A 24,770-nucleotide genomic window follows, 5' to 3' on the forward strand; every position below is an offset into this window, starting at 1 on the left:
TCCAATTGGAAACAGCTTTATTTTCATGCCATTTGAGCAATTTACAGCATTTAGTTAACAGTAGATAAACTGAAGTCTGGAAACTAAAACAGCCCATTGGTAGTATTCTGCTCATTAAACTGAGCAATGTTTAAATTCGAGCATTTCACTCCATTCATTCCTTTTTCTCGTATGTTCTTGTGCAGACAACGTCACCCATGGTACAGGTCTAAAAGAAAACACAAGAGTTAGACTTCAAAACCAAATATTTAGTTACCAAAACTTCCATTAATCCCAGACCCAAAATTTCTCCACAAACCTGTTACCGATGCACTACACCCGACACCTGGACTGAAATAATGTAGCATTGGCACAAATCTTTAGCCCAGGATCATGTTAAACTATTCCATGAAGCAGCAGTATTTGCCCATTTACAGTAGGGATGTCCTATAGAAATCCCAGTAAGCAGTGGACACAAGGATGCCATTTTACCACAGGAAAGCTGGTACAGAAGTACCCAGTCCCCCACAAGAGTAAAGGGCCAGAAAATATGCAGGTGCACCTTTCATAAGCATCTTTGGGGACTGATCATTGGCTCTTCCACCACATACTGCCTTAAATTTTTGATTTGTTATCAGGATTTCCTGAGGTTCAGGAGCCCATCAGTGCATTTATCTCTTGCAACATTTCAGTGACCACTGGCTGAAAGTAGATAGATGGCACAAGTGGCTACAAAGTAGAAGCATGAACCCAGTATCACTACACACCCTGGTAGAAAAATTTCTACTAGTCACATTTACAGCATAAAATGCAACATGCCACAATACAAGTCCACACTCATCCATATTCATTCAAAAGCAAAATGTTGGATCGTTGCATGCAGGAAATATTACACTTCCTAGCTGATTGTAAAGTCCATCTTTTATACCTGTACCACATCCGTGATGGAAGGTTGATATCCATGACCAGAGGGGGCAGAGCTACAGCAATAGCCATGCTTTCAATTACAGCTGTGCTGCACCCTCGTGTAGTTTACAAGCTTACTGCCGCTCACTGCCAAAAGAGTCTTGTACAACTGCTGTACTTTCATTCTGCATGGAATTGGGTAATTTAAATCCACTTCTAAAAATGGTCATGCCCAACTGTTGTAGGTGCTCATACAATCCAGCGATTCTTCTGCATGTTCCCAAACCAACCACTGCAGTTAGAGACACATGGGCCAAGGTAGTCAGACTTCCTTTTGAGCCACCCTCCCAGATACTTTTCCACCATCTTCCCTTCCAACTCACTTCAAGCTTCTGCTTTATCATTTAATTCATAGCTTAATTTGCATTTCACTCCCATGAAATGTTCATAAGTTTGAGTGCCTATAATGCCACATCTGTATACAGCAAAGTTAGTCTTCAGTTTATAGTCACCAGTAGTAACTAGCTCAGCTGAACCATGCACACTCCACTAGAACTCCTTTGCAGGACCAAATACTATTTGTATTCATGTCACTGGGTCCTTGTACATAGACTGCAAGGGTTTTGGGACCAAGCATAGCAAATTCTAGAAATGCCCAGTTGGATCAGGTCAGCAGTATATACAACACTACTCCCGGCTTGTGCAGCATGACAGTTTAACCCCAGTACAAAGCACTGGAAAGCCTAATTTGAAATATGGTATATGCCTCTACATACTGTACCTTCTGGAGCCCATTTCTCCCTCCTATATCTGCAGTGGACCCATCCTGTTGCCTTCCCATACCATATTTCTTCAATTCTTTAGGGTGGGCCCCTTGTCTGGGGCAGTAGTGGGGGTTCACCAAGAAGCTGAAGTACTCCAGTCCCAAACAAATAGGAAAGCTTCATGACCACAACTTGCAGTATATTGTGGTAACCAGTGGGTTTTAGACACCTTGCAGATTCTTCTCAAATGCCCCCTTTACTAGGAAAGTGGCACAGTGCAACTATGATGGCCAGCACATTGTTTAGAAAGCCATCAGAAGTCTAGACTAGCTTTAAATTCTTTTTGTCCTACCCATGGACACGGGCAGTCCTTTATCCTGTTCCAGCTGACCAAATGTGCACAAGTTTCCATACACACCATCTCTTGTCATGCTTCAAGAGGCCCTACTCCATTTTCCCTAGTAGACTATCCCAAGCCAAGAGGCTTTGCTGTCCTTCTAGCTTTTCTATTTTGTGGGTCAATCCACTGAGCATTTCAAATACTGATTGCATAAGGGGAGATCCGCATGCAATTGCAGGTTTCAGGATATAACTGGGAGGACATGACCCCCAGTTATTAGTTTGCACATTCATTATGTACCTGAAAGTCTGCATTGAATGCAGACAGAACCCCTGCCCTGAATTTATGGGTCTTGTAAGAAATACAATCAACCCCCCACAAATCCATCCCACCAGGAGAATACCCTTCGTTAGCGAAAGGGATCAAGGGCAGTTTAAGTGTTCCCTTACTGGAACTTCTGAAATGAGGCCTGAAGCAGATTGCTGCTCCTGTGAAGCAACAAGCAGATGTTGCCTGCACAGAGCTTTCAAAGGGCTTGTCCAATCAGCATTCAAGTGGATGTGGGGAACTAGTCAGGGCTTTGAGAACAGACCTAGAGAGAACACAACCCAAACAGCCAAGGGGTACTGCAGCAGAGAAAGCTTGCCATAAACAGCCTTGTAAGCATTGCATACCACTAAGCAAAGCCACATTCTCATTTTCCCAGCTGCAAAGCCCTGACATTGTAACTAGACATCAGCTACCACTAAATATTGCATGGTGTCACCATTCTAACAGTCAAGCTGATCATGGCTTAATCCCTTGCCACTGATCAGATCTTTTCCAATAAGCAGGCCACTTTCCAATAAGCAGGCCAATGTAACCCAAGCAATATGTTACAAGAAAACCAGTCCCTAGACATAGCCAAGTGTTTTCAAACTCTGAAAAAGTTTGAACTTTATTCTCTGAACTATATGGAGTAGGTGATTTACAAGATCCAGCTGCACCCCAACAGCCCAACATCTTTACCATAGGTAGGCAAGTCTCTGGAACAGGAATCGATCCCTCCAACATGTTCTGTTTATTGTGGTGACCAGGTTTAGGTCCCTAGAGCGTGTAGCTCAGAGGGATTGGGATTTTAAGCGGAGCATGTCCCAACATGCTCTGGGTTTGACAGTTGTGGTAACCAGGTTTAGGCCCCTAGAGCATATAGCATGTCCCAACAGCTCTGTTTTGACAGTTTTGTATGTTAGACTGAGTAAAGCTGGAGTTGAAGACAGTCTGCATAGGGCATATGTTTGAGGCTGGTAATCCTGACGTATTTGTGGCCTTTCCAGTTGGATGTCTTGCAAGGTACATACAAAAGGGGTGTTGTACTCAAGGGGAACAATGACCTTTTTTCCTGGATGAGAAACCTTTTGTGACTGCCACGCAGAAGGATTTCCCTGACTACTGTGGCAGTGATCAAAGGAGATGTCCACCTGTGTATCACACTGTTAAGTAGACCACCTATGTGGTAGCTCATGGGTACAGAGTTTTTACCAAAGGGGATGACTATGCACTTTGGCATTTAGCTTTAGGCCATGGCTTTAATACCAGGCATCTGTGAGGCCCTTTTGTAGATGTCCTGTTAGGAGTTTTGATTATGGCTGCTAGTTTGCAGTCATCTGCAAACTTAGCCAAAGACTTTGTTGGCCTGTACTTCAGAAATTAGACACCAAACTGGAGGACTCAGGACTAAACCCTGTGGTACTCACTTGCCCCTGGTCTGAAGTCAGATTTGGAGTCTTTCACTGTGGGTTCTGTCAGGGAGCCAGACGGCAACCCATCTTGTGACGGGGATTTATACCTAGTTTGATCAGTTTATCTATAATTCCAGGATGGTGTCAAAAGCATTTGCGAGATCTAGGCTGGAACCACCTTACCTTCACATCTTTTGGTAACTGCTTCAAAGAAGTCTCAGGTTTAGGAGACATCTGCCTTTTACAAACCTGAACTGGGTGGGGCCCAGAGTTTGGATATTACCAATGTGTTTATAAGTTTCATGATATGTTCCATGGCCTTGCAGACCAGGCTTGTTAGGCTAATGGGGCAGTAGTTCCTAGGGTCCATGGTGGCTCCACCTTTGTGGAGTTGGATAACTGCTGCGCACCATTCAGTGGGCATAAATCCTGAAGGGAGGCTATGAGTGATCATGGTGCTTAAGTGGGGTGCCAGTTCCATTCTGTAGTTTGTGTAGAACACAGCCTCCGATGTTGTCAGGTCCCATGGATGCTGTGTTCTTGGCTTTGAAAAGGTTTTACTGGGTTGAGGGGTAAAGTTAGCCTGCCAGGATGTTGGCAATATCAGTTGGTTCTAGTGCCATTGTGCTGTAACTCAGACCAGATCCAAGTGTTGCCATAGAGATCCCTGACAGCTACAGAATGCTTTGTGGTAGTTAAAAATCAGTGGGGATTTTGTTTTTGTAAAAAAGTTTAGGATTGAGGTATCAGCTTCTTACTGAGGCTGACCAGGGAGTTCCTCCAATCATGGGATTTGCAAGTTTCTTTTGTAGTGTTTATGGCAGGGGACCACCAGATTGGCAGATAGCATTTTGGTTCTGTTAAGGATTGCATGATCCATGCACTCAGTGCTTATAAAATGCAAGTGTAGGATTCAGTTGTACCTCTGTCCACCTGCATGGGTGTCATGAAGTTTGCCACTTCTGTCTTTAGTGCAGCATTTTATGGTAGTTTCCCCAATAGGGGGTTGGGGCTGGATCTGACAAATGAGGAATTAACCTCTGGTGTGAACACTGGTCACCCATGTTAGTAATGACCAGGTCTAGGATATCACTGCCTCTGGTGGGGGGTGCGGATAAGTTGGATCCAAGGCATTGGAATTTATGAATTCCAGAAAATGTACTAATTTTTTTGCTCAACAAGAGTAGTTTTCCCAGTTAATGGTGGGGTAGTTGAAATTGCCCATTATGAGGGTGCTGGGTTGTACCCTATTTTCTAGTCCATCAAGAAATGAGTGGGAATCCTGGGGCATGGTGGGGATCTGTAGCACGTTGTCTTGCCCAGAGTTAATTGCACATCTGATGCATTATGCTGAACTAACCTGGAGGTGTGGATATACTTAATATGGACATGCCTCCACCTTTAGTGTTTCAGTCCAGGTTAGGTGGCCAAAAGGTGAGGTATGAATTGTAGCCTGGTAATGCAGGGGTGCTCTGGAGCCTTAACCCAGGTCAGTCAATGTTCTCCATTTTAAGGAGTGCTTTGAGTGAATGCACTGAAGTTTAGATTTCTAGCATTGAGTAGCATTACCCTTAGATTTTGCTTGCTTGTACCAGTTACATTGGTGAATTTGAAACTTGCCTAAAAAGGCACTATAGGGGTGGCAAGAGCCTTAGCCAGTACCTGGAACCCCAAGGGCAATAGGTGCAGGCCATCTGACAAAGCATCACGGGGTCTGTTGATAATGTCATCCCAGGCAGATATAGTAGACCCCCTTAGAATGACACCATAAGCTTAGCCAAATCATGCTGTCCTTGTACTGTGGTATTCTGGGTGATGGCAGGATGCTACTCAGGGCTAGGGTCATACCTGCCTGGCTACAACACCAGAGTGCATGCAAGTGTGTTGTGGCAGATCCTGGCACCAGACAGGCAGCTGACAGTAACTTTCTCCTTGTTTAGCCTGGTGAATAGATCAGTGTGAAAGTGTTTGGTACGTTATGCCTTATGGGCCTGACATTTAACTACAGGGACATTTCTATGTAGCCTAAAGATTTAGATTGAACATTGTGTCTGAAGGGCAGAGGAGTGCTTAATAAATTTGTCAAATTAGAGCCTTCAAATGTTATTTTGACAATATAGCAGCATTGACTGTGTAAGATAAGTCAATCCAGATATTGAACCAAAATGCTCTAAAGTACAGGTATGCAACAGCAGTTGTAATGCATTACAGCAATACTAAGCCTCAGCAAGTCAAGCTTTTGCTCAGACGAACAGCAAACACATTGCAGTGTAAAAGCCCCAGCATCCTTAAAATGCTACCAATTCAGAAAATTGCAAGGGTGTCACTGAACTTCTGAAAATCTGAAAAATCAGAAACTATACAAGTCATGCATGCTTAAAGATGCAATACCTGTAAGAACAATTTGAAGTTACGTCTTGCAGGGGATACTGATGCTATGGAACAATCTACAAAAAAGGAACAGCTGATGCCAGTGTCCCTGATTTGGACAATGTCCTTGTTTTTCCATACAACATTGGGGATTACCAGAACATAAATGTGGATAAAGTTGTAGGTTGGATGTTGAGGGATTGTTTGGCTTAAGCAAATACTAAAACAAAGGGCTCAGATCCAGGGAAATCCCAACTGTTGAATGCCCTTGTTCCCTCTGCACAGTTTGTAATGAAGACTTCCACCATTCAGGAACACTCACTCCCAGACATTAAGAAAAGGATAACGAACCAGCAGAATCAGGGAATGAGGCAGAAATCCTGGCTGAGAGAATATCCTGGCTGTGAGAATAACCAGAATTATTCCAGATGGTCACAACAGAAGTTTCTGCATTTTAGATGCAGCTTCCCTGGAGAATACAAGCCCAAGTGTGGTACACCACAGGTGACTTTTGTACAACTATGGAACTAAATATATGGACCTTGAGTAAAGGCCTTAATTTTGTACCTACAACTCATTCTAATCTTTGATTTAGTTAACCCCAGGTTGAGAAGTAAATACAAGTTTGAAAAAAGTAAATCTTGCTGTAACAGTGGTAAGTTATACCCCAACCCTTTAAGATAAAGGGTTTCACCCACCCCTACCTTTGCCTTTGTTAAAGGTCTGCAAGTTTGAATTTGTAATATTTTAGCCAAGGACCAAAAGACTGTTTTGACAGAACTTTAACTATTGAAACGTTTGTCAGGAAAAAAGTATGAGTGATGAAACCCGATAGAGGGAGGTATGACCAAGGTGGATTTGCAGTGTACACATTGATGACTTCCGAATGCTGTGCATTTATCATACAAAACAAGTTATGTACTCACCATAACGTTCGATGTAGTCCATCTCTCCCGACATTTACACGTGGGTTCTGAGCCAAATGTCTGCTCGGACTGCCATACTTTTTAGCTTGCAGTCTATTGGTTGGGCTAAGATGGTATCCCATGCTGCACTGCTCTAGCCCCAGATGGTCTCACTCCATGCACAACATCCAAGGAAAGGAAGAACCAACCAAGAATGAAGGGAGCTCTGAAACCACACCTAGCCTTCAGATCCTCCAGGACGGGGAAGGAGGGGGTATTAATGTGAGGAGAGATGGACTACATACATCGAACATTATGGTGAGTACATAACTTATTGAGGTTAGTCTTATCTAGCCTACATTCTACCTTGGGACAGCATCCCCAGCACCTAAATCCTGGGATGCTCAGTGGAAAATACTCGACCTGCCCCTAGATACCACATCTAACTTGCGATGAGTAACAAAGGTGAGGAGATGCCCAAGTAGCTGCAGCACAAATATCCATAGACAATCTGGCCTGAAAAGCCAGAGATGTAGACAGATTGAGTAGAGCAAGCCTTCACCTGGAACAGTAAATCTCCCCCCCCCCCCGAGGAATAAATGAAATACAACTGGAAATCCACCTGAACATTACTTTGGAAACACAGTTCAGTTTATCAAAAATTAAACTGATCAGATTGAGGTCTTTTGTTCTGTGCAAATAAAAACTTAAATTGTCTGCACATCTAATTGATGAAATTTGAATTCTGCCTTGAGAACTCGGGGAAAACACTGGCAATTCAATAGGTTACTGACACTTTAGAAAGGAGGAGTTTGGTCTGGAGAGAAACCCCGTTATGAAAAAAAGTCAAATAAGGGGGTTTGATTAAGCTTGAAGCTCTGAAACGTACCTGGCTGACATGGCTACCAAAAAGACAGTCTTCAAGTTAGTTGCAAGTGGCTGCAGCCTCAAAGGGGGGGTGAAGTAAGTTAGTCCCACGGCATAACAGGTTCTGATACCAGAGGATGAACAGTGCCCTTCAGAAAAGCCATGTGCCATCAGGCTAGGTTAGTCTAGAACATGAAAGGTTAGAATCACCACCAATTGTACTTTATTGGAGTTCTTGTCTATGCCCCAACACAGATGAAATTGGAGCTGTGTAAGGGTCAAACGTTTTGGCATGCACCCAGATTGAAAACCTCCATTTGCTGTAAAATCTTCCTGGTAGAGGGCTTATGAGGGGAAGATAAAATATGAACCGCCTTTGGTGAAAATTAAGCCTAATGAGAGAAGTGGAGTAGCCATGCTGTCAACTGGCGGGTCTGAAGAGGGATGGAGCTGCCCTGCCATGTCAGTAAGTCTGGTTGTGTGTCCAGAATCCAAGGTGTCCATGAGAGGATGGAGAACAAAGTTTGACGAGGCCACTGTGGAGCAATCAGAATCATTTTGCTTCCAAGGATTGTGCTTTCTGAATAACCTTTGACAGCAGGGGGGCTGGAGGGAAGGCATACAGTAGACTAGAGGGCCAATCGTGGACTAGTGTCCCTGGGTGACTTCCCTGCAGGGGGATCAACATGAACTGCTGGCATTGAGGGGGCTGACCCCACCTGCGGAAGATCTGCTCTGCAACCTGACCACTCGTAAAGCATCAGAATAGCTCTGCTTAGCCTGTCTGCAATCACATTGGACTTCCCTGTGCGTTGCCACCAGAAAATGTTGAGAAAACACTGCCACACTCGCATGGCCTCTCTGCAAAGGGGATAAGACTTGGTTCCTCCCTGCTTGTTCAAATACCACACCACTGACACGTTGTCTGAATGGATTGCAATAGTCCAGAGAGGAAGAGTGCTTGTAACGCTAGTAGCATGGCTCCTCTCCAGGACATGCAGATGCATCTCATGCTCTTGCCACGTGCCTTGGACTGTCCTGCCTAGATAATGCCCCCCACCCCATCTGGGAAGCATCAGTAGTCACCATGGCAACCAGAGGCATGGGAACAAAGGGCTTTCCCACATTCAGGTTGTTGGTGCAAAGCCACCAACTGAGATACTGTTTGCACCAGAGTAGAACAGGGTGAGAAAGTGGAAGATGTTGTAAGCCACTGGGCAAACAGCAGCCACTGAAGGAGCCTCATATATAACCTTGCCAGAGGGACTAATCGTAGCAGCCATTGCCCCAACAGTTGGAGGACCCATCTTGCCTTCATTCTTCTCAGAGGGAGCAAGGTGTAAACCTGTTGGACTGATTCTTTCTTGTGGTAGAAACGCCCGCATGAGGACTAATTCGGCACCTATAAAAAAAAGTGACATGCTGTGAGGGCAAGTAGTTTTCCCAGTTCAATGCGATTCCCAACTATTGACATAGGTTGATAGTAGCATCCCTGGCTGAAGTAGATGCCTGGTGGTGGCAGTAAGGAGCCAGTCCAGATATGGAAAGACTTTGAATCTCTGACATCACCACTACCAACATCCTGGGGGCTGTGGTGAGACCAAAAAGCAGGGCTCAAAACTGAATGACTGGCTCCTAGCCGGAAGTGACTTCTGGATGCCCTGTCCATCTTTGTGGTAGTAAGCATCCTTGAGGTCGATGGAGCACACACTTTCCCCAACAATGGGAGAATAGACTGCAATATGACCATTCAGAACTGACATTTGCACATGGGTGTTCAACTGACAGATCCAATATGGGTCTGGTCCCCTGCCCTTTTTGGCACCAAAAAGAAGTCCCTAATCCAATCTGGTCTGAGGGACATGTTGGATGGCTCCTTTTTCTAGCAGCTTCAAAACTTCTGAAGCTGTGTAATCCCTTTGACTGGGTGCAACATCTGGGATTTTCTTGGAGGGGGATTAGACAAGATGGGGATGACATCCTCCAGAAATTCATAGAACCCACTGGTCCTGGGTGATGTCTTGCCAGGCCTCTGGGTATGAGATTAGACCCCCCGACTGGCTCCAGAAAGGCAGTCGGGCCTCCCATCAGGAGCAGCAGTAGGGAGAACCATGAAAGGAATCTGTCTCCAGAGTTGCATCTCTCCTGCCTCTGGAGGGGGGCTCACCTTGTGCACCAGAAAAAAAAACGCTCTAACCACATTTTGCCACCCCTCTGGGCCTTGTGATAAGGCCTAGAGGGAAGGGAAAACTACTTACAGCAGACAGTTTTTCCCTCCTGCTCACACCTACCGAGCGTCTTTCACCTTGGTTCTGAACAAAGAGGAACCATCAAAAGGGTGTCTGAACGAAGACTTGAAGGCCTCTGAAATGACAAAGGCACATCCAGGCCTGCCAAGACCAGCTCCTGAACTTGCTGCCCTACTTGCTCCCTCGGCTGCATAGATTAGCCTCATGGTGTTTGTAATGGAATTGAGGGTAGACAAGAGAGTAGACAGTCTGGGCCGCCTCAGAAACATTACCTGTGAATGCATCTCCAAGCTCCTTGAGGAGATTCGCTGTGTAAGGTAAAGGTCACTGAAGAAAATGTACTTTCTGTACCAGTACATGGTCCTAGACTCCTTGTTAGGGGGGATGGACAGTGGAAGAGGTTCAGCCAATTCCTTCTGGGTGGCAACTGCCACCACCATGGTATCCACAGGGACTCCCTTGGACAGAAATTCCTTAGGAGGAGTAGACAAATTTATTGGGTCTCTTGGGGACTGGTTTCACAGATTTAGGAGTTTCCCACACCCTTAGACAAACCAAATCCAGAAGCTTGAAGGGTGGATACACCCAGGAGGTGGAGGGCTGAGCACCAAAGGTCAAGACAGACTCCTCCTCAGAAGGGGCTTTGGATGGCCAGTCACCTCATTTTCAAAATCTCTAGTAGGTCAGAAAAATATCTGCAGAGGATGACTTTGGGAACCCCTCAGGATTCCTTGAGGCATGTGTCTGATGTGAGACTCATCCTGGGAATGTGCTTCCTCTTGCACATTTCAGGGTGGTTCCTGAGGCAAAAATTTTGAGGGGCCCTCAGAAATGGGGACCACTCATGGGGGTACCCTGAGGCCTTGGGGCTCTACTGTCCAGAGATAGATGGCAATCTGACTAGTAGGGGACAGATGAGACCCACATGATTCCACTGAAGACTTGGCCAGTGCACTCCACATGGCCTCGAAGGCTGGTCCTCCTGAGTCCAAAGAATGACCAGTCTCAGAAGCCAAGACAGGAGTTACTTCCCTACGCCGAAGCATGTAGAGGGAGACTAGGAGCAGTGGTGACCCAGAAACTGCTCCCTCTGGTCTGAAGAATCAAGTCCTGAACCCTGTGGATGGCACCTACAGGGTCAGAGCCGACATCAGCACAGATAAGCCAGGAGGGGCTGTCAAAACGACCTAGGGACAATCAGAGCACTCCCAGCTCTGAAAGCGGAGATGTGCTGAGGAGGAAGTATCGAAGCAGGTTGAAGGCCCAGCTCCGCATTTCTGCCAGTACCACTGACCAAAGTCTCTGCACCACTATCGCTGTCCAGATCCAAGGTCCTGGAAGATTTGGAGGACAGAGAAGGATAGAGAAGGGGACCTGTGAGAGGATACTAGGCGATCAGCTCCAAACAGGTTAAGATTGGAGCCAAAGCAGGTTCCACAACTGACACTTCCTGCAGCCCCAAGGACAATGGAGCAAAGGACGCCAAAGCAGATTGCTATTTTCTCCGGTGGCTCCAGGGAGACTTGAGCCAGAGATCGCTTTTTTGCTTTGAGGATTTTGCCTTAGAGCTGGAATCTCTCCACCCTCCTCGGAGGTTCAGAAGTCCCTTCAAAATCAATTTATTCTTCCTTTCTTAAAGAACTGACTAAAGGCATGACCAACTGCATGAATCCTGGAGATTAATCGCTCCCAGACAATACACGTGTCCATTGGTAATGGAGATCTGGGGATAGACAGCAGTGCAGCATGGGATACCATCTTAGCCCAGCCAACAAAGACTTGAGCAAGAAAGTGGCAGAGTTTGAGCAGACATTCGGCTCCAAACCCAAGGGTAAGAGATTGGACTACATGACATCCGATTTTACTTCATGATTTGCTTATGCAATGGCAAACATTTCAGAATGTGTAAAAACGAGGGTTACATAAAACACCCTACCCCCATGAGGCAGATAGTGGACTCCAGTAAACCCAAAATTTATCTTGGGATACCAAACTGAAGCCTTTGAGGAGTTTGAATGTTTATGTTGAGATTCATGGGATTTTCAAGCTTAAGGACGTAGAGTTCTCATTTTATTAACTGTTGATTCAATGTTATACCCCACTGGGACTGGAATGGTTTTATGAGTTTGTATGAATGTACAAGTTTCAGGAAACAAGTACTTACACTTTATTTGTAGACGAACACTTTACAAAAGGGTGTTGCCATGGATGCATCTTGTGCCTCTACTTTTGCAAACATTATGCTTCAGTGGGAAAGGAAGATCTTATCCCACATGAACCCACCATGGAAATTTCAGTTTTTGGATAAACTGATTTTATGGCAAGCACCAGATGAAGGATGGGTTTGATTGTATGGCAACCACAAGAGGAAGGTATTGATGGGTTTACTGATTTTTCTAAACAGTATTTTGTTTTGCACATTTGTCCCACTATCTGCAGGTCACTTATCAGATAACAGATTTAACTTGTAATATTTCAAAAGCCTACATATGAGGGGATTGTTTAAGATCAGGCAGACTGAACTAGGTTACCCAAGATGACACTTGAAAAACTTGTACATTTAACCACAGCAGTATCCTATTTTGAAACAAGGTCCCAAGGAAATGTTTGCTCCCAAAAGAAAGGTTATATCTAGATACACCACCTCTTAAAGATTATTGGTAATTGTCCCCAGTTAGTATTTAGAAGGGATAAATTCCTTAGACTTTTGGACATTAGAAAATGTTAAAATGCTGTTTAAAACATCTCTGAATATTACTTTTTTGTTTTGGACACCGTTCAGAGAAATGTGGAGGATTTGATTGAATTCAATGAGCGAAAATATTTGCTTGAATTCTTACACAATGTCTCGACAACCTCAGTGTATTAAAACTATGTTCATATACAGTGTGGCTTGATTTTGGTAGTTTTTGCATTCAGAATACTTACAAGTGCTCAATTTTATTTTCAGCCAAGAACTGTGCTCCTTCTGCTTCCCTATATTTGGCTGATTTACTGGTTTTTTTGGTGTCATCTACAAAAATACCTCTCCATTTTCAAGTGCAACTTGGATCTATGGATAGAAACTTACTAGGACTGCTCCCCACACCCACACTAAAGGGAAGAGGCAGCTTCTAAATGCTTTACCCCATGCACAGGTCCCCTCTGTACAGGATGCACCATATTAACTGGGATCATTAAGAGAATAGGTTATTTTGAGCAGAAGGAAACTGGTTGGGCATAATGGTCTTACTTTCCATAACGCTTGGCTATGTAGGCAATTTAGACTGCTTCCATAAACAGGCACCTTGAAAACTCTCCTGGCCAAGACAAGCCAGGAGGGCAGCATAGTGCAGACCAACCCTAGTCTGCAGCACAGGCTGACATGCTCAGTTTCATCAGCCAAGTAATGCTAATAGCCAAGCCAAATGTGTTTAGTTGAACTTGTCAAAGCACTCTAAGCATACTAGATCTCTCGATCATGCCCCTCATATGATGGTATGTCTCAGTTCACTCCCATTTGACTTGTGTAGTTAGGATGAATGGACTTCCTGCACATCATGCCATGTTGACAGACCATCTGCTCAGCCTTGTGAAAAGTGCAACAGTGTCCAGCCACAGTTTATGACCAAGATGCCACCACACGTACAGTCTCAACCTTGTTGCCCTAACAGCAGCCCTTTAACATGCACTCAGTACCATTAATGCAGATAAAGCAAACTGCAATCTCAAATAGAGCAGGATAAAGTCAGGGTTAGGGACCCTGGACCCACACTATACATGTGTATACCTTAAGCTGTCTGCTTTTGAAACAGAAGCTGCAAGTTTGTAAGCTACAATTCAAATTCCTGAAAATTAAATTCATGCTTCCGTAACATGTAAACTTACCGCTATCAGCTTGCCATCTTTCAGTTCTCTTTCAACAGTTGTCTCTTTTCCATTCCATCTTTGGACCTGAACCAATTTGCCATTGTTCAGGGTCATAGTGGTCTAAAAGGCCAAAGTGACAAAATCAATATTAATACACAAGACTTCACTATCAAAATGATTTACACAACTCAAAAGCAGGGTATGAACACTTGGGACTACACTTGCATCTTGGAGCAGTTTATAGACAAACTGCACTGTTAAGTGTTCACTAAGTGACATATCCAGACTTCAAAATACAGACCAGTATTCCAAAGCATTACTTTTGTAAGCAATGTGTGCTCTTGACACTAGTGTCGCTGAACTATCATGCAAGTGTTAGTTAAAACTGGAAGGCACAGTAGAGTTTAATTTGGAAGATGGATATTCCAACTGGCTTGGGCCAACATGCAAAAGGCACTCTCATTTGGAGTTTAGGTTCAGCCCATGGCAACCTAGACCGTTCTAATGCATTAGAGATGCTTGTAACCTTCCTAAAAACAGTACACAATTATGAAAGCAAAATAGTGTTAACCAGATTAGTCTACAAAGATGTAAACTGTTAAATAGCAGCAGTGCATTACAGCAAAACACACTAGCAAGCATCAACTATTTGAGCATTTTATTACTTTTACCCATTTCAGTAGCTACAGCACAACTTACACCTAATCTGCCACTAATTACCCAAGGGATGGGTTGCTTTACTGATGTAAATAGCTTAAGGCCCATTTTCAGTAAAGGTGGGGAAACAATTGCATCTAAAATTCACCCTACACTTGTTCAGGCTGTCTAACAGTAGGCGTACACATCTAGCAGTTTCAACATGTTTTTGCATCCTGTACCAACTGCAGAAAAATGTAGTTCCATTTTCAGCTATATAGAACCAAAAAAGGTCACATTCTCTGCAGAGAATCTTCATGTGCCACAGGCCAAAAAAGCACCACAGTAAAGTGACCAGAATACCAGCTACTCAAGTGGTAGAAGCCAGTAGTGTAAGGGAAAATAGCAACATGCTTTAATAGCAATTAAAAGTTTTAATTTGCATGTTTTAGAACTATTAAACAGGAAGATTTACTGAATTAGTCAGACCCCCCCCCCTCCAACATCCAGCATGTTGGAAGTATACCTGCCAGAATAGTTACCCCTAGGAAGCCAAGCAAAATACAAACTGCAAGCCACCACTGAAATGGTCTTTACACCATGAATTCAGGAAAGTTATGAAAAAATGAACTATTTCTTGGCAGACATTCCACTAGACCAATGAACATGTCCCTTGACCAATCAAGGTCAAGTGCAACAGTAGGGCCAGACTAAGTCCCCCTCATTCTCCAGATCCCATCAGTAAATGCTGTGAAAGCTATTCCAGTCAGATACAATTTAAGTTTGAACTTTATGCTTTAGATCAAGGTGTTTGATATGAACCAGACACTGTGCCATACCATCTGCCAACAGCTATACTAAGCATTTGATACCAGGAGAATTAAGGCACCAGATGTGCAACATGCCTGCATAGCCAACCAGAGCTTTGTAAATTAGGTCATCTGTACAGCTGTTTGTGTTGTACCAGTGGGTCCCGACTTATTGCAACTGATAAAATGTTTTAAGAGGATAGTGGACAAAAGATTAACCATAACACAAGCTTTCACGAGTGAATTAAACAATGATTGTTGAGAAATTAAACCATGCTAACTGCCCATACTGTTAAGCATGATTAGCTTTACAAGGGGAATCTGGTGCACTTGTAAGCCCAGATAGCAAAACAAAGCAGCAGGTATAGAACGTGCTGTCATGGGATTGCAAACCTAAAGCCCAACCCCTTCAAATTATATTGAAGGTACCCAAATATGCAGTAAATTGCAGATAGTTTTGACACCACATTACATACTTGTGGGCCAATAAGTGTTTGTGAACTCTTTCCACGTCATTACAACCCTTTACAATTTAGGGCAATGGAGCAAATGGCTATTAAAATAGGATTTTGTAATTGTTAGTGTGCATAGTAAATTCCAAGGGTGGTCTTGTATCCCTAAGCAAACGCTAACTTTTAGGCACATCTGCAACTCCAGATGCCAGCTTTTGTCACAGTACTGGCAGAATGGGAAAAAAGAAGTCAAATTTATTAATCTGCTTCAGTGGGGTATAAATTGCTCAAAATTACATTAGGTGTAATACAGCTTGAAAGAAAGGGAATATATTTTGTTTGGCGTAGGTAATTGACTTTGGGAGATTGATGGATTGAAACTGTCCCAATGGCATAAGCTTGAGGTTTATAATGTATTGCAAGTACTTGCAGAGCAGTCAAGGCAAACCCAAAATTTAGCACAAAGCCTTAAGTTCCTATAATGGTGTAACTTTCGGGGAGGATTAACTCAAAGCCTCATTTCACCAAATTGCTTCCTATATCTATATCCAGTACAATTCTCCTTCAAGAGGGGGCAATCATTTAGGTTCATTCCATTGAGTTTGATAGAAAGTGATGAAGCCACTTAGCTTGTGTGCAAGCTGAGGTAGTTTAATATCTCCCAAATTTTGCTCAAGGAAATGGCTCTAGTATAGCTTCACCCAGGTCACACCTTGTGTTATATTCAGAGAGTGTGATGTCAGGCAGGTACAAAACACCCTTTCTCCTTAGGATAAACCCATTTTTTAGTACACAATTCTGACAACAAGTAACTAGATGAAATTTGTTTAAATTACAATTACAGACCAGGTCAAGAGGCATTCTTGGAATGTTCATTTTGATAATGGCCACTTTACAGAAGTGAGAGATTAAGTTTATTCCACCCAAGACAGTATATAGTGGAACAGTTTCACAATATTTTGTTAAAAGCATTCTTAAGTATTTCAAGGAGTGGCTTAACTATCTCCATTGGAAAAGGAAAAGTGGATGATTGACAGGAAAGACTGAGGATTTCTCCAGGTTAAGCTTAGTCGGCAAATTAAAATAAAGGCCAGAATTTTCTTGAGACATTAGGGTAGCAAGAAGTACAAGTAGTCAGCAAATGCAGACATGGTAATCTGTGTTAAGGATAGGGATGTGGTGGATAACTGATGCTAGTAAAAGCAGGGGTTCAACGTACAAGCTATTAGGAGACATCGGGCAGCCTTGTCTAGTTCATTTTGATATCAACCCTTGAGGAGCTCATCCTATTGGTCTGTAATAAGGTGAGCACTGGAGTATAGAATAGGTTGAAAACTTGTATACCAAAGTGGAGCATAGTAGATGCAGGAAAGATTAAGTTTCTGAAGTGTTTGACTGTATGCAAAGTGTGAAGGTCCATTGAATATTGAAGGGGATTTGGGAAGCAGTATGTGGATAGGTCATCCGAGTTCTATATCTATTTTGATATAATTTAAGAATAGGGTAATGTTAGAATAGTCAGAAAAATCAAGGTTCAATATGAAAGGCAGTCAAGTTAACACTTGGAAATCCAACCTAGACCAGGCAAGTAAATATATTTCTATGCAAGACTGGGGAGTGTATAGGTCAAAGTAATTTAATTCTGAAACCAACTACACTGTTTATTCTGTCAGATAAGGAATCCCAAACAGAAGTCTAATCCCCACCTACAATGTAATAGCTCATAAATGGGGATAGTATCTCGTATAAAATTGTTACCTACAGCATGGCCATAAATACTACTAGTTGTCACTAGGAATGGGCAACTAACACCATTTACCTTTCAGATCAGTATCATGGTGTAGCAAGTCTCCTTGGAGACCCAACTGCTGCCCCAACACTTATCCACCCAAGTTCTGCTTCAATTGGTCAGGGAGCATATGGGTCTCTAGCAATTTGGAATTAAAAACTAGATAAATTTCCTGAACATTGCCTCTATATTCCACAAGTAAACCCATATTTTCATAGGGAGAAACCAACCAAGGGGGTGGGTGGAAGCTTGTGCACCAACTTTGGTTGAAACAGGATAGGACAATCTGGCTTAAGGGCAAAAACATCTCCTTGCATAAACTCTGCCTATTCACATATCTAGCTTAGAAAAGCTTGCCATTCTGAAAAGGAAGTTACCAGAACAGGTTGCTATTAAACATTTTAGTTTACTACAAGTAAACTAGGCAAGATGTACACTTGCCAATCCCACAAAATTCAGAAATATATTTACATAAACAACCAATAGACTAACTGGTATAAATCTGTGTTAGTGCTTTGAATTGTACGCTTATTCATTCTGCAACAAAAGTTATGAGCTGTATTACACGTAATCACTATATTCACTTGAGCAAAGCAATTTACCTTCTTTTTTGCAACATAAGCAGTGCATACTTATGATCAGAAAGAAGAGTGAATTCTCCAGTTAGTGCCATTTATACTCCAAGGATAAAGCACTTGGAACACACTAAATCAATATTTTCTAATAGAGGACTCATTGAACTAAAAGATCTTAAAGTTGGACTAATCACTCTCCACAAACAGAATGTGGAAGGCAACTTTAGATTGCAAAAAGGTAGTTCTTTAAGGGGGTATAGAACCAGAAATTAGTGGATGCCAAATGCAGAGGTGGATAAAAGCTAAGCTGGAACCATGCCAGGCTTCACTCCTAAGCCTCCACAACAGGATAAGAAGCAGAGAGGACAGGATCAGAAGCAGAGAGGTGTATTCAATGTAGGATTAGTCTATTTTCATCTTAAGCCACTAAAAACCTCCCTTAATTCAAAACTTCCAATTCAGTGAATTTGGACAACGCATTTGAAAGTTAAATCAGCACAGAAGAGTGATAAGTCTTTCCTGTCTAACTGGCAAAGGGAGATCTTGTCAGGGACATACTTTGCCATTCCAGTTGTTTTTTTGGCTGAGGAAAGTATTTGAGACATGCGAGTTCAGAAGCTTGACATACACCTACTTGGGTTTAATGGTAGACTGCTCTATCTGCAGATTCTATAATTGTTTTACCTCAGATAGATTTTAAAGTATTGCGCTTCCAGACTAAACCAAGATAAGGTCCACGCATATAGCAAGTGTACTCGCAGCAGTCTCAAACCACACAGATTAAGTGCTTTCGTCTGCAAAATGCAGACTTCAGAATCTGTTACAGCCAATAAAATAAAGTCATTTAAAGAAAAAGTAACTCAATTTTCTTTGAATACAACACATCGTACTAAAATATGTAAATTTGTTAAAATGTAAATGTTAAAATTACACAATGTAAACCAAACTGTTGCCAATATCTGCACACGAAAGTGTAAAATGGCAAATTCCATAAGACATAACCAAGGAAAGAACCCTGGTTCTCAGATCTAGTCTAATGCTCTATCCGCAGCAAGTTCTAAAATGGACATCTGTCTCATTTCTAAGACTTGGGTTATAGTAACAATACCTGGACAACTAGTAGCATAATGTCTTCGCTGGGATTCCTATAAACACATTCCAGAATGGCAAACTAACATTAAATGCACTGTCAGAAATGACAATAAAAGATAAGTCAGGTCCTTTAGACCTGTGGCTCAGAGGATAGAGCACTAGATTTTAGATCAGAGAACCAGGGTTCTATCTTATGGAAATTAGTTTGGTTTACATTGTTCTTTTGAACAATTTTATTACCAATATATTACATTTTAGTAAGGTCAATGCAAGTTGTATTGAAAGAAAATTGTAATGAGTTTTACTTGCTTCTTTAAATGAAAAAAGCAAATTTCAAATATAATTGTTAGTGATTTCATTGGTTGTAAGTTATATAAAGCACACTTAATTTGTGTGGACCCTAAATTGTTTTATCCTGGATTTTCACAAGTATGGTATTGCAAAGATCTGGCGAATAGCAGTTACAAGATTGGATTAATCTGTTCAGGAATAGTTATTCAAAATTAACTTTTGCTGCATTTCACAAAGTTGTTATATTCAGACTTTTTGCAGACGAGCCAGTTTGATTTCCCAGATCTCAAGTAGTTTCCATTCTTGTAGCAATTTGATTTACAAGTCACCAATTGTTTTGAGTTTTGTATGGCTGTTTGGCTCTGCGTTTCCAAGTCATCTAGGTTTGTATTTTGTTCTGCTCTAAGTTTCACTGGCCAGTATAGTCTAGTCTGCCTACTTACCAGTTTAGTTTTAGATCAATTTCAGGTGACGCCACAGCTAAAAATTTAGTTTTAGTAGTGCTATTTTCAGAATTAGGCATTTAGCATTCCTCTTAGAGGAGATATCTCTAAAGTATTAAGGTATTACATACCCAATCCTGATTAATCCTCTTTTCAAAGTAGGACTTAAAATGCTGTATTTTTCATATTAACATGAAGTCTGAAATCTGGGCAGGAAGGGGCCTAGTTAGTATGTGCCAGGTGTGAAATCAAACCTGAAGAGACACAAAGCACCATTTCAGAGGGTGATGAAGACTTGCTTGGACACAGCTGAGGATCAACTATAGCTGTGCCAGTGGGGAGTCTTACTGGGGACAGATGCAACTAGATCCCCAGAGTGTGGGAAATTGCGCTTTATGAAAACAGCAGCATCTGGAAAAACTGTTTCAAGTGAACACCCCTCTCCAGTCAGTGGGGAGGATTCAGGCTCCTTGATAACTTCCCAGAGAGGAAGTAAAGGTTCATACAAGGTTTACCAAGTACAAAACCGTTTGTGGCTACTATGCTGGGGTCATCAATTCCTCAGATTTGGAAATGGCTTGCTACCTTTACTTGGTGGATTAGAAAGTTTAGATGGCTTTCAGGTGTGGAAAAGTAGATACATGGACAGGCTAATCTCTTCACAAATTGAGGATATCAAGCTATTATCAAGCTACCAACTAAAGAATGTTGGATTTTGACTTGCAATGTCTGGCTAAACAGCTTGGGTACAAGAATAACCCACCAACTCCTGAGTAGACAAAAAACTAGTTCTGCCAACTTTGCCCAACTGAACTCTCCAGAAACAGCAAATTACCAACAGCTTAGCTGGCAATTCCATTCAATGGATAAAGATGAAAAGCTAATCAGTTTCAGAGTAGCAGAATGCGTTGCTTCAGTTTTTGCAGTTGGACAATACCATTTACACAATATATTGAAGCCACACAAAAAAGGCAAGACTGCTCCAGTCGCCATTAAACAAGCTAAGCAAACAAAACGAAAGCCAGTAGTCTGGTTTGTTTTTATTTTTTCCACAAAGGCCACCCATTCCTTTTGGCCCAGCAGCTACATAAAGCATCTCAAGCGGCACCTGGTATAGTTTAGCAACATTTGGTCCAGATGTGTGCACACTGCTCAGTTGCAGACAAGGAGCCAGGCAGCTGCAAGTGTTGAAATTAGGACATGGAACAAATTTAGTGTTGCTTCACCCAGATTTAAGAACTGCCAATTACTGTGTACAGTACACCAAGCCCATTTCTGCACTTGCTGTCATGACAAAGTCTGCAGGGTTGGCTTACTCCTGTTAAGATGAATATCACATTCAAATACAAAACTAAGGAATTGCACCCTCCCAAAAAAATGTTGCTTACCTTTGAATTTCTACCATCCACTGTAGTTTCCTCAAACTCTTCTTCCAGTTTAAACTTTATTGAAGTGTTTTTGAATGCGCTCAGAGATTGTAGAGTAATATAGTCATCATCAATACACACAACTAGGTCCGGTTTAGTCACATTTCCAATTTTCCTGGTAGCGAAGCCCACATCTATAAAAAAAAGGAAAAGCTTTGAAGTGGGTAAAGCACTTAAGCAGCTACTTGATTCACTATTACTGTACCCAGTTACCACATCTAAAGAAGCATTTAAACACCAACCTGCAAACTCCACCAATGCTTTGCACAGTCTGCAAAGATCTGTCCAAATATACAGTACATTCTACTTCTGTTCCTACATAGGAAAAATAGCACTTTGTATTCCCCAATGCTGCACGTGTTTTAACCTTCAGTATTTCTTTGCATCCTCATCCCTCTATTCATTAGCTCCGCTTGAGGTGCACAAGTCTGTTACCAAGCCCAGCACACTTCAAAATTGAAGTTGTATAGTGCCCCACAGCCTATGTGAAAACTTGGACAAGCTGTAAAAACTATAATCAAGTGCTACAAGCACTGAACTGTTAAATATAGTGCAACTTGGAATAGCAGTGTCTTAGCATTATCACCCAGTATGTGAGAGGGTGCAGCTCCTGACAAGACTCATTGCCTTCCTGCATCTTAATATAGCAACCAAGGTAATGCCATTCAAAGTAAACAATTACTTGATTTTACTACAAAGGCAAACTTTAGTCCAGCACTTTTAAAAGTGTGTTAATGTAGCCTATACAACTGTAATTACACTCATGACCAAGGTGACAATATATGGTGAATGTCCCAACTGGTCAAGTAATTTAACTTGTGTACATCTTTCAGAACACTTCCTGGTATTTCAAGAATACAAGAGCCGAGCCTCCAGCCTACTTCTACATTAGCAAAGCCAATACCCCCACTGTTAACAAAAGACATTAAGTGCACATGTTCAGAAGCTTGATCATGTGAACCCAATGAAGTGCAACTGGGAAGTCACCTTTAGTATGCACCTATTTAGGAATGGCTGCATCACACAAGAGCTTCCCACCTTTAGGAATGGCTGCATCACATGTTCAGAAGCTTGATCATGTGAACCCAATGAAGTGCAACTGGGAAGTCACCTTTAGTATGCACCTATTTAGGAATGGCTGCATCACACAAGAGCTTCCCACCTTTTAGGAATGGCTGCATCACAAAAGCCTCCCCACCTTTGTCAGTCAATATGAATTGTCACCTTTGCAAAAAGCAGACAAAAAGGCACACGGGCTACACCAAGTCATCCTGGAGATGGGAGTGACATTTATACATGTCAACCAATATTAAACTAAAGTCTCAATTGACTGCCCCCAAATCCAACATATAAACTTCAGCTGTCACCAACTCAAACATTTGTTTTGTTTAAGAAGTTAAACTTAAACAAACCTAGCACCTCATTGGGGAAGCCAGATCTCCCCAGAAAAGGTGATGTGCAGCTTATGAAGCAGTTAAACTGCTGATCCAATTAGAGTTTTATTGGAGTCAGTTTGAACCACACTAGATAAGTCTTCCATTAAACCCTCTACACACTTTATGTACCCCATCCATATTGAAATGGTGCCCCACCCATAACTAAATTTAGCATACAAGGCAAAACAGCTGGTTTATACAAGCACTTTAACAAATGCATTAAATCATACCTCTCAACTTAGCCCTGGAAACAAAAAATAGGAACACGTTTTTAAATAATTTTCTTATAAACTTAAAGCCGTTAGAATAAAAGGTTAAGGTGGTGACCACCATACATTTTCTGAAGTATGAAGTCAGTCCTTAATGATATACCAAAAAGAATTAACAGCAAACAAGTTTCAGTCACTTCTGGCCACATCAACTTGGCTTTTTCGGGTGAAAATGAATGCCGTACAGATAGTGTTTTAATAATTTTGGGATACAGCTCTTCGACGCAGCATTTGAGACAGGCGTCGGGTCTGCACGAAGCTTGGAGTAAAAAACGGGAATTGCTTGCTACACCCATGATCTCGGCAGTTGAGAGGATTTAAAACAATTTTGACAGGAAAAACAGCTCCTCCCCGTTGCGATAACGTCTCAGACAATGCAAAGCTTCGTGTTCAAACTGCAATATAAAGTCTCAATCCTTTTTTATCCAGTTATACTGTTTACATTAAAATTATACGGCGCCGCAGAGAAAAGCAAATATCCTTAAGATAGCCTTTACATTACCGAAATACGGCGCTGCAGAGAAAGCAAATAAATCGCAAATGCCATAACCTATAATGGTAACCCCTCCATACGGCGCTGCAGAGAAAGCAAATAAATCGCAAATGCCATAACCTATAATGGTAACCCCTCCATATTCGTGGGGAGGTCGCCTAAAAATCCTAGGCGGTAGTTTTACCATGAGATGCAATAAGTTAAACGAACATGCATTTTCCACACTTTAAGACTAGCATTACCACATTCCTAATAACAATTTTACGTTGCATTGCGAGGAACCAAATCAGGATCATTGAGAGGTATGTAGACAATAGCAGTGAGCCTCTCTACCTTTCTACTCCAATATGCACAACAAGGAGCTTAAAAATTAGAAGACGCAAAACTGTGTGCATTTTAAAAGCCTGGAACGCAAATTTTGCGGAGAAGTCAGTCCTCATTAAAGTACCATAAAAACATATGCCACAAACATGATGCAAAAACCTAGAGGACGGTCATATATATATATATATATATATATATATATATATATATATACATACATAAAAATAAAACGGGAGCTCATTATCACGGATGCACAGGGTCCACGCGCCGGACTGTCTAGTGTTTCTTACACTTAGTCCAGGATATGATTCAGCCAATTCGAAGATTACATTACAGATTAAAAAAAAAAAAAGTCTGGCTCCCCATTGCCAGTCTATTATAACACTACCGAAAATAGCTAAACTAAAAAGGAATGCCATTCTCACCCAATGCCTTCATATACTCGTCAAATTTATCGGACTCCACTAAACGCCACGTGCCTACAAAACCCTGAAGAGCATCCATCTCTAAAGATCCAAAACTACTATCCCCTTAGTCGTCCTGCTGCCTTCTTTATAAAGTCAGTCAGACTCAGCTGCCGTTCAGACCACGAATCGGTAACGACTACGTCACGAACGTTATACCCAATTGAATGAGCGCCAAGACATGAGATCGGTTGGAGATCGTGGTTTCGGCTGTCCCGTGGGGCTAAGCGTGCAGCTTAATTGTAGTGTTGTCGATTTTACTCGTGCCTGTAGTCTACACATTGCAGTCTGTTTCATATTCCTTTGTTGGTACGCACGAG

The 24,770-nt window shown here is 42.2% G+C and overlaps 1 protein-coding gene across 1 annotated transcript; it reads right to left on the reverse strand.

Annotated features, from left to right (window-relative positions):
* Positions 1-24,569, reverse strand: LOC122797001 (fatty acid-binding protein, liver-like). Its single transcript, XM_044065769.1, has 4 exons — positions 24,412-24,569; positions 21,426-21,598; positions 13,969-14,070; positions 1-208 (listed from the first exon to the last, which is right to left on the reverse strand). The coding sequence occupies exons 1-4, from the start codon at positions 24,488-24,490 to the stop codon at positions 155-157; spliced, it is 408 nt and encodes a 135-aa protein (XP_043921704.1). The 5' UTR covers positions 24,491-24,569; the 3' UTR covers positions 1-154.
* Between the last annotated feature and the right edge of the window lie 201 nt (positions 24,570-24,770).

The sequence above is a fragment of the Protopterus annectens genome, chromosome 3.part0 (assembly GCF_019279795.1).
Source record: "Protopterus annectens isolate FY-2018-M chromosome 3.part0, PAN1.0, whole genome shotgun sequence".
Lineage (NCBI taxonomy): Eukaryota > Metazoa > Chordata > Ceratodontiformes > Protopteridae > Protopterus > Protopterus annectens.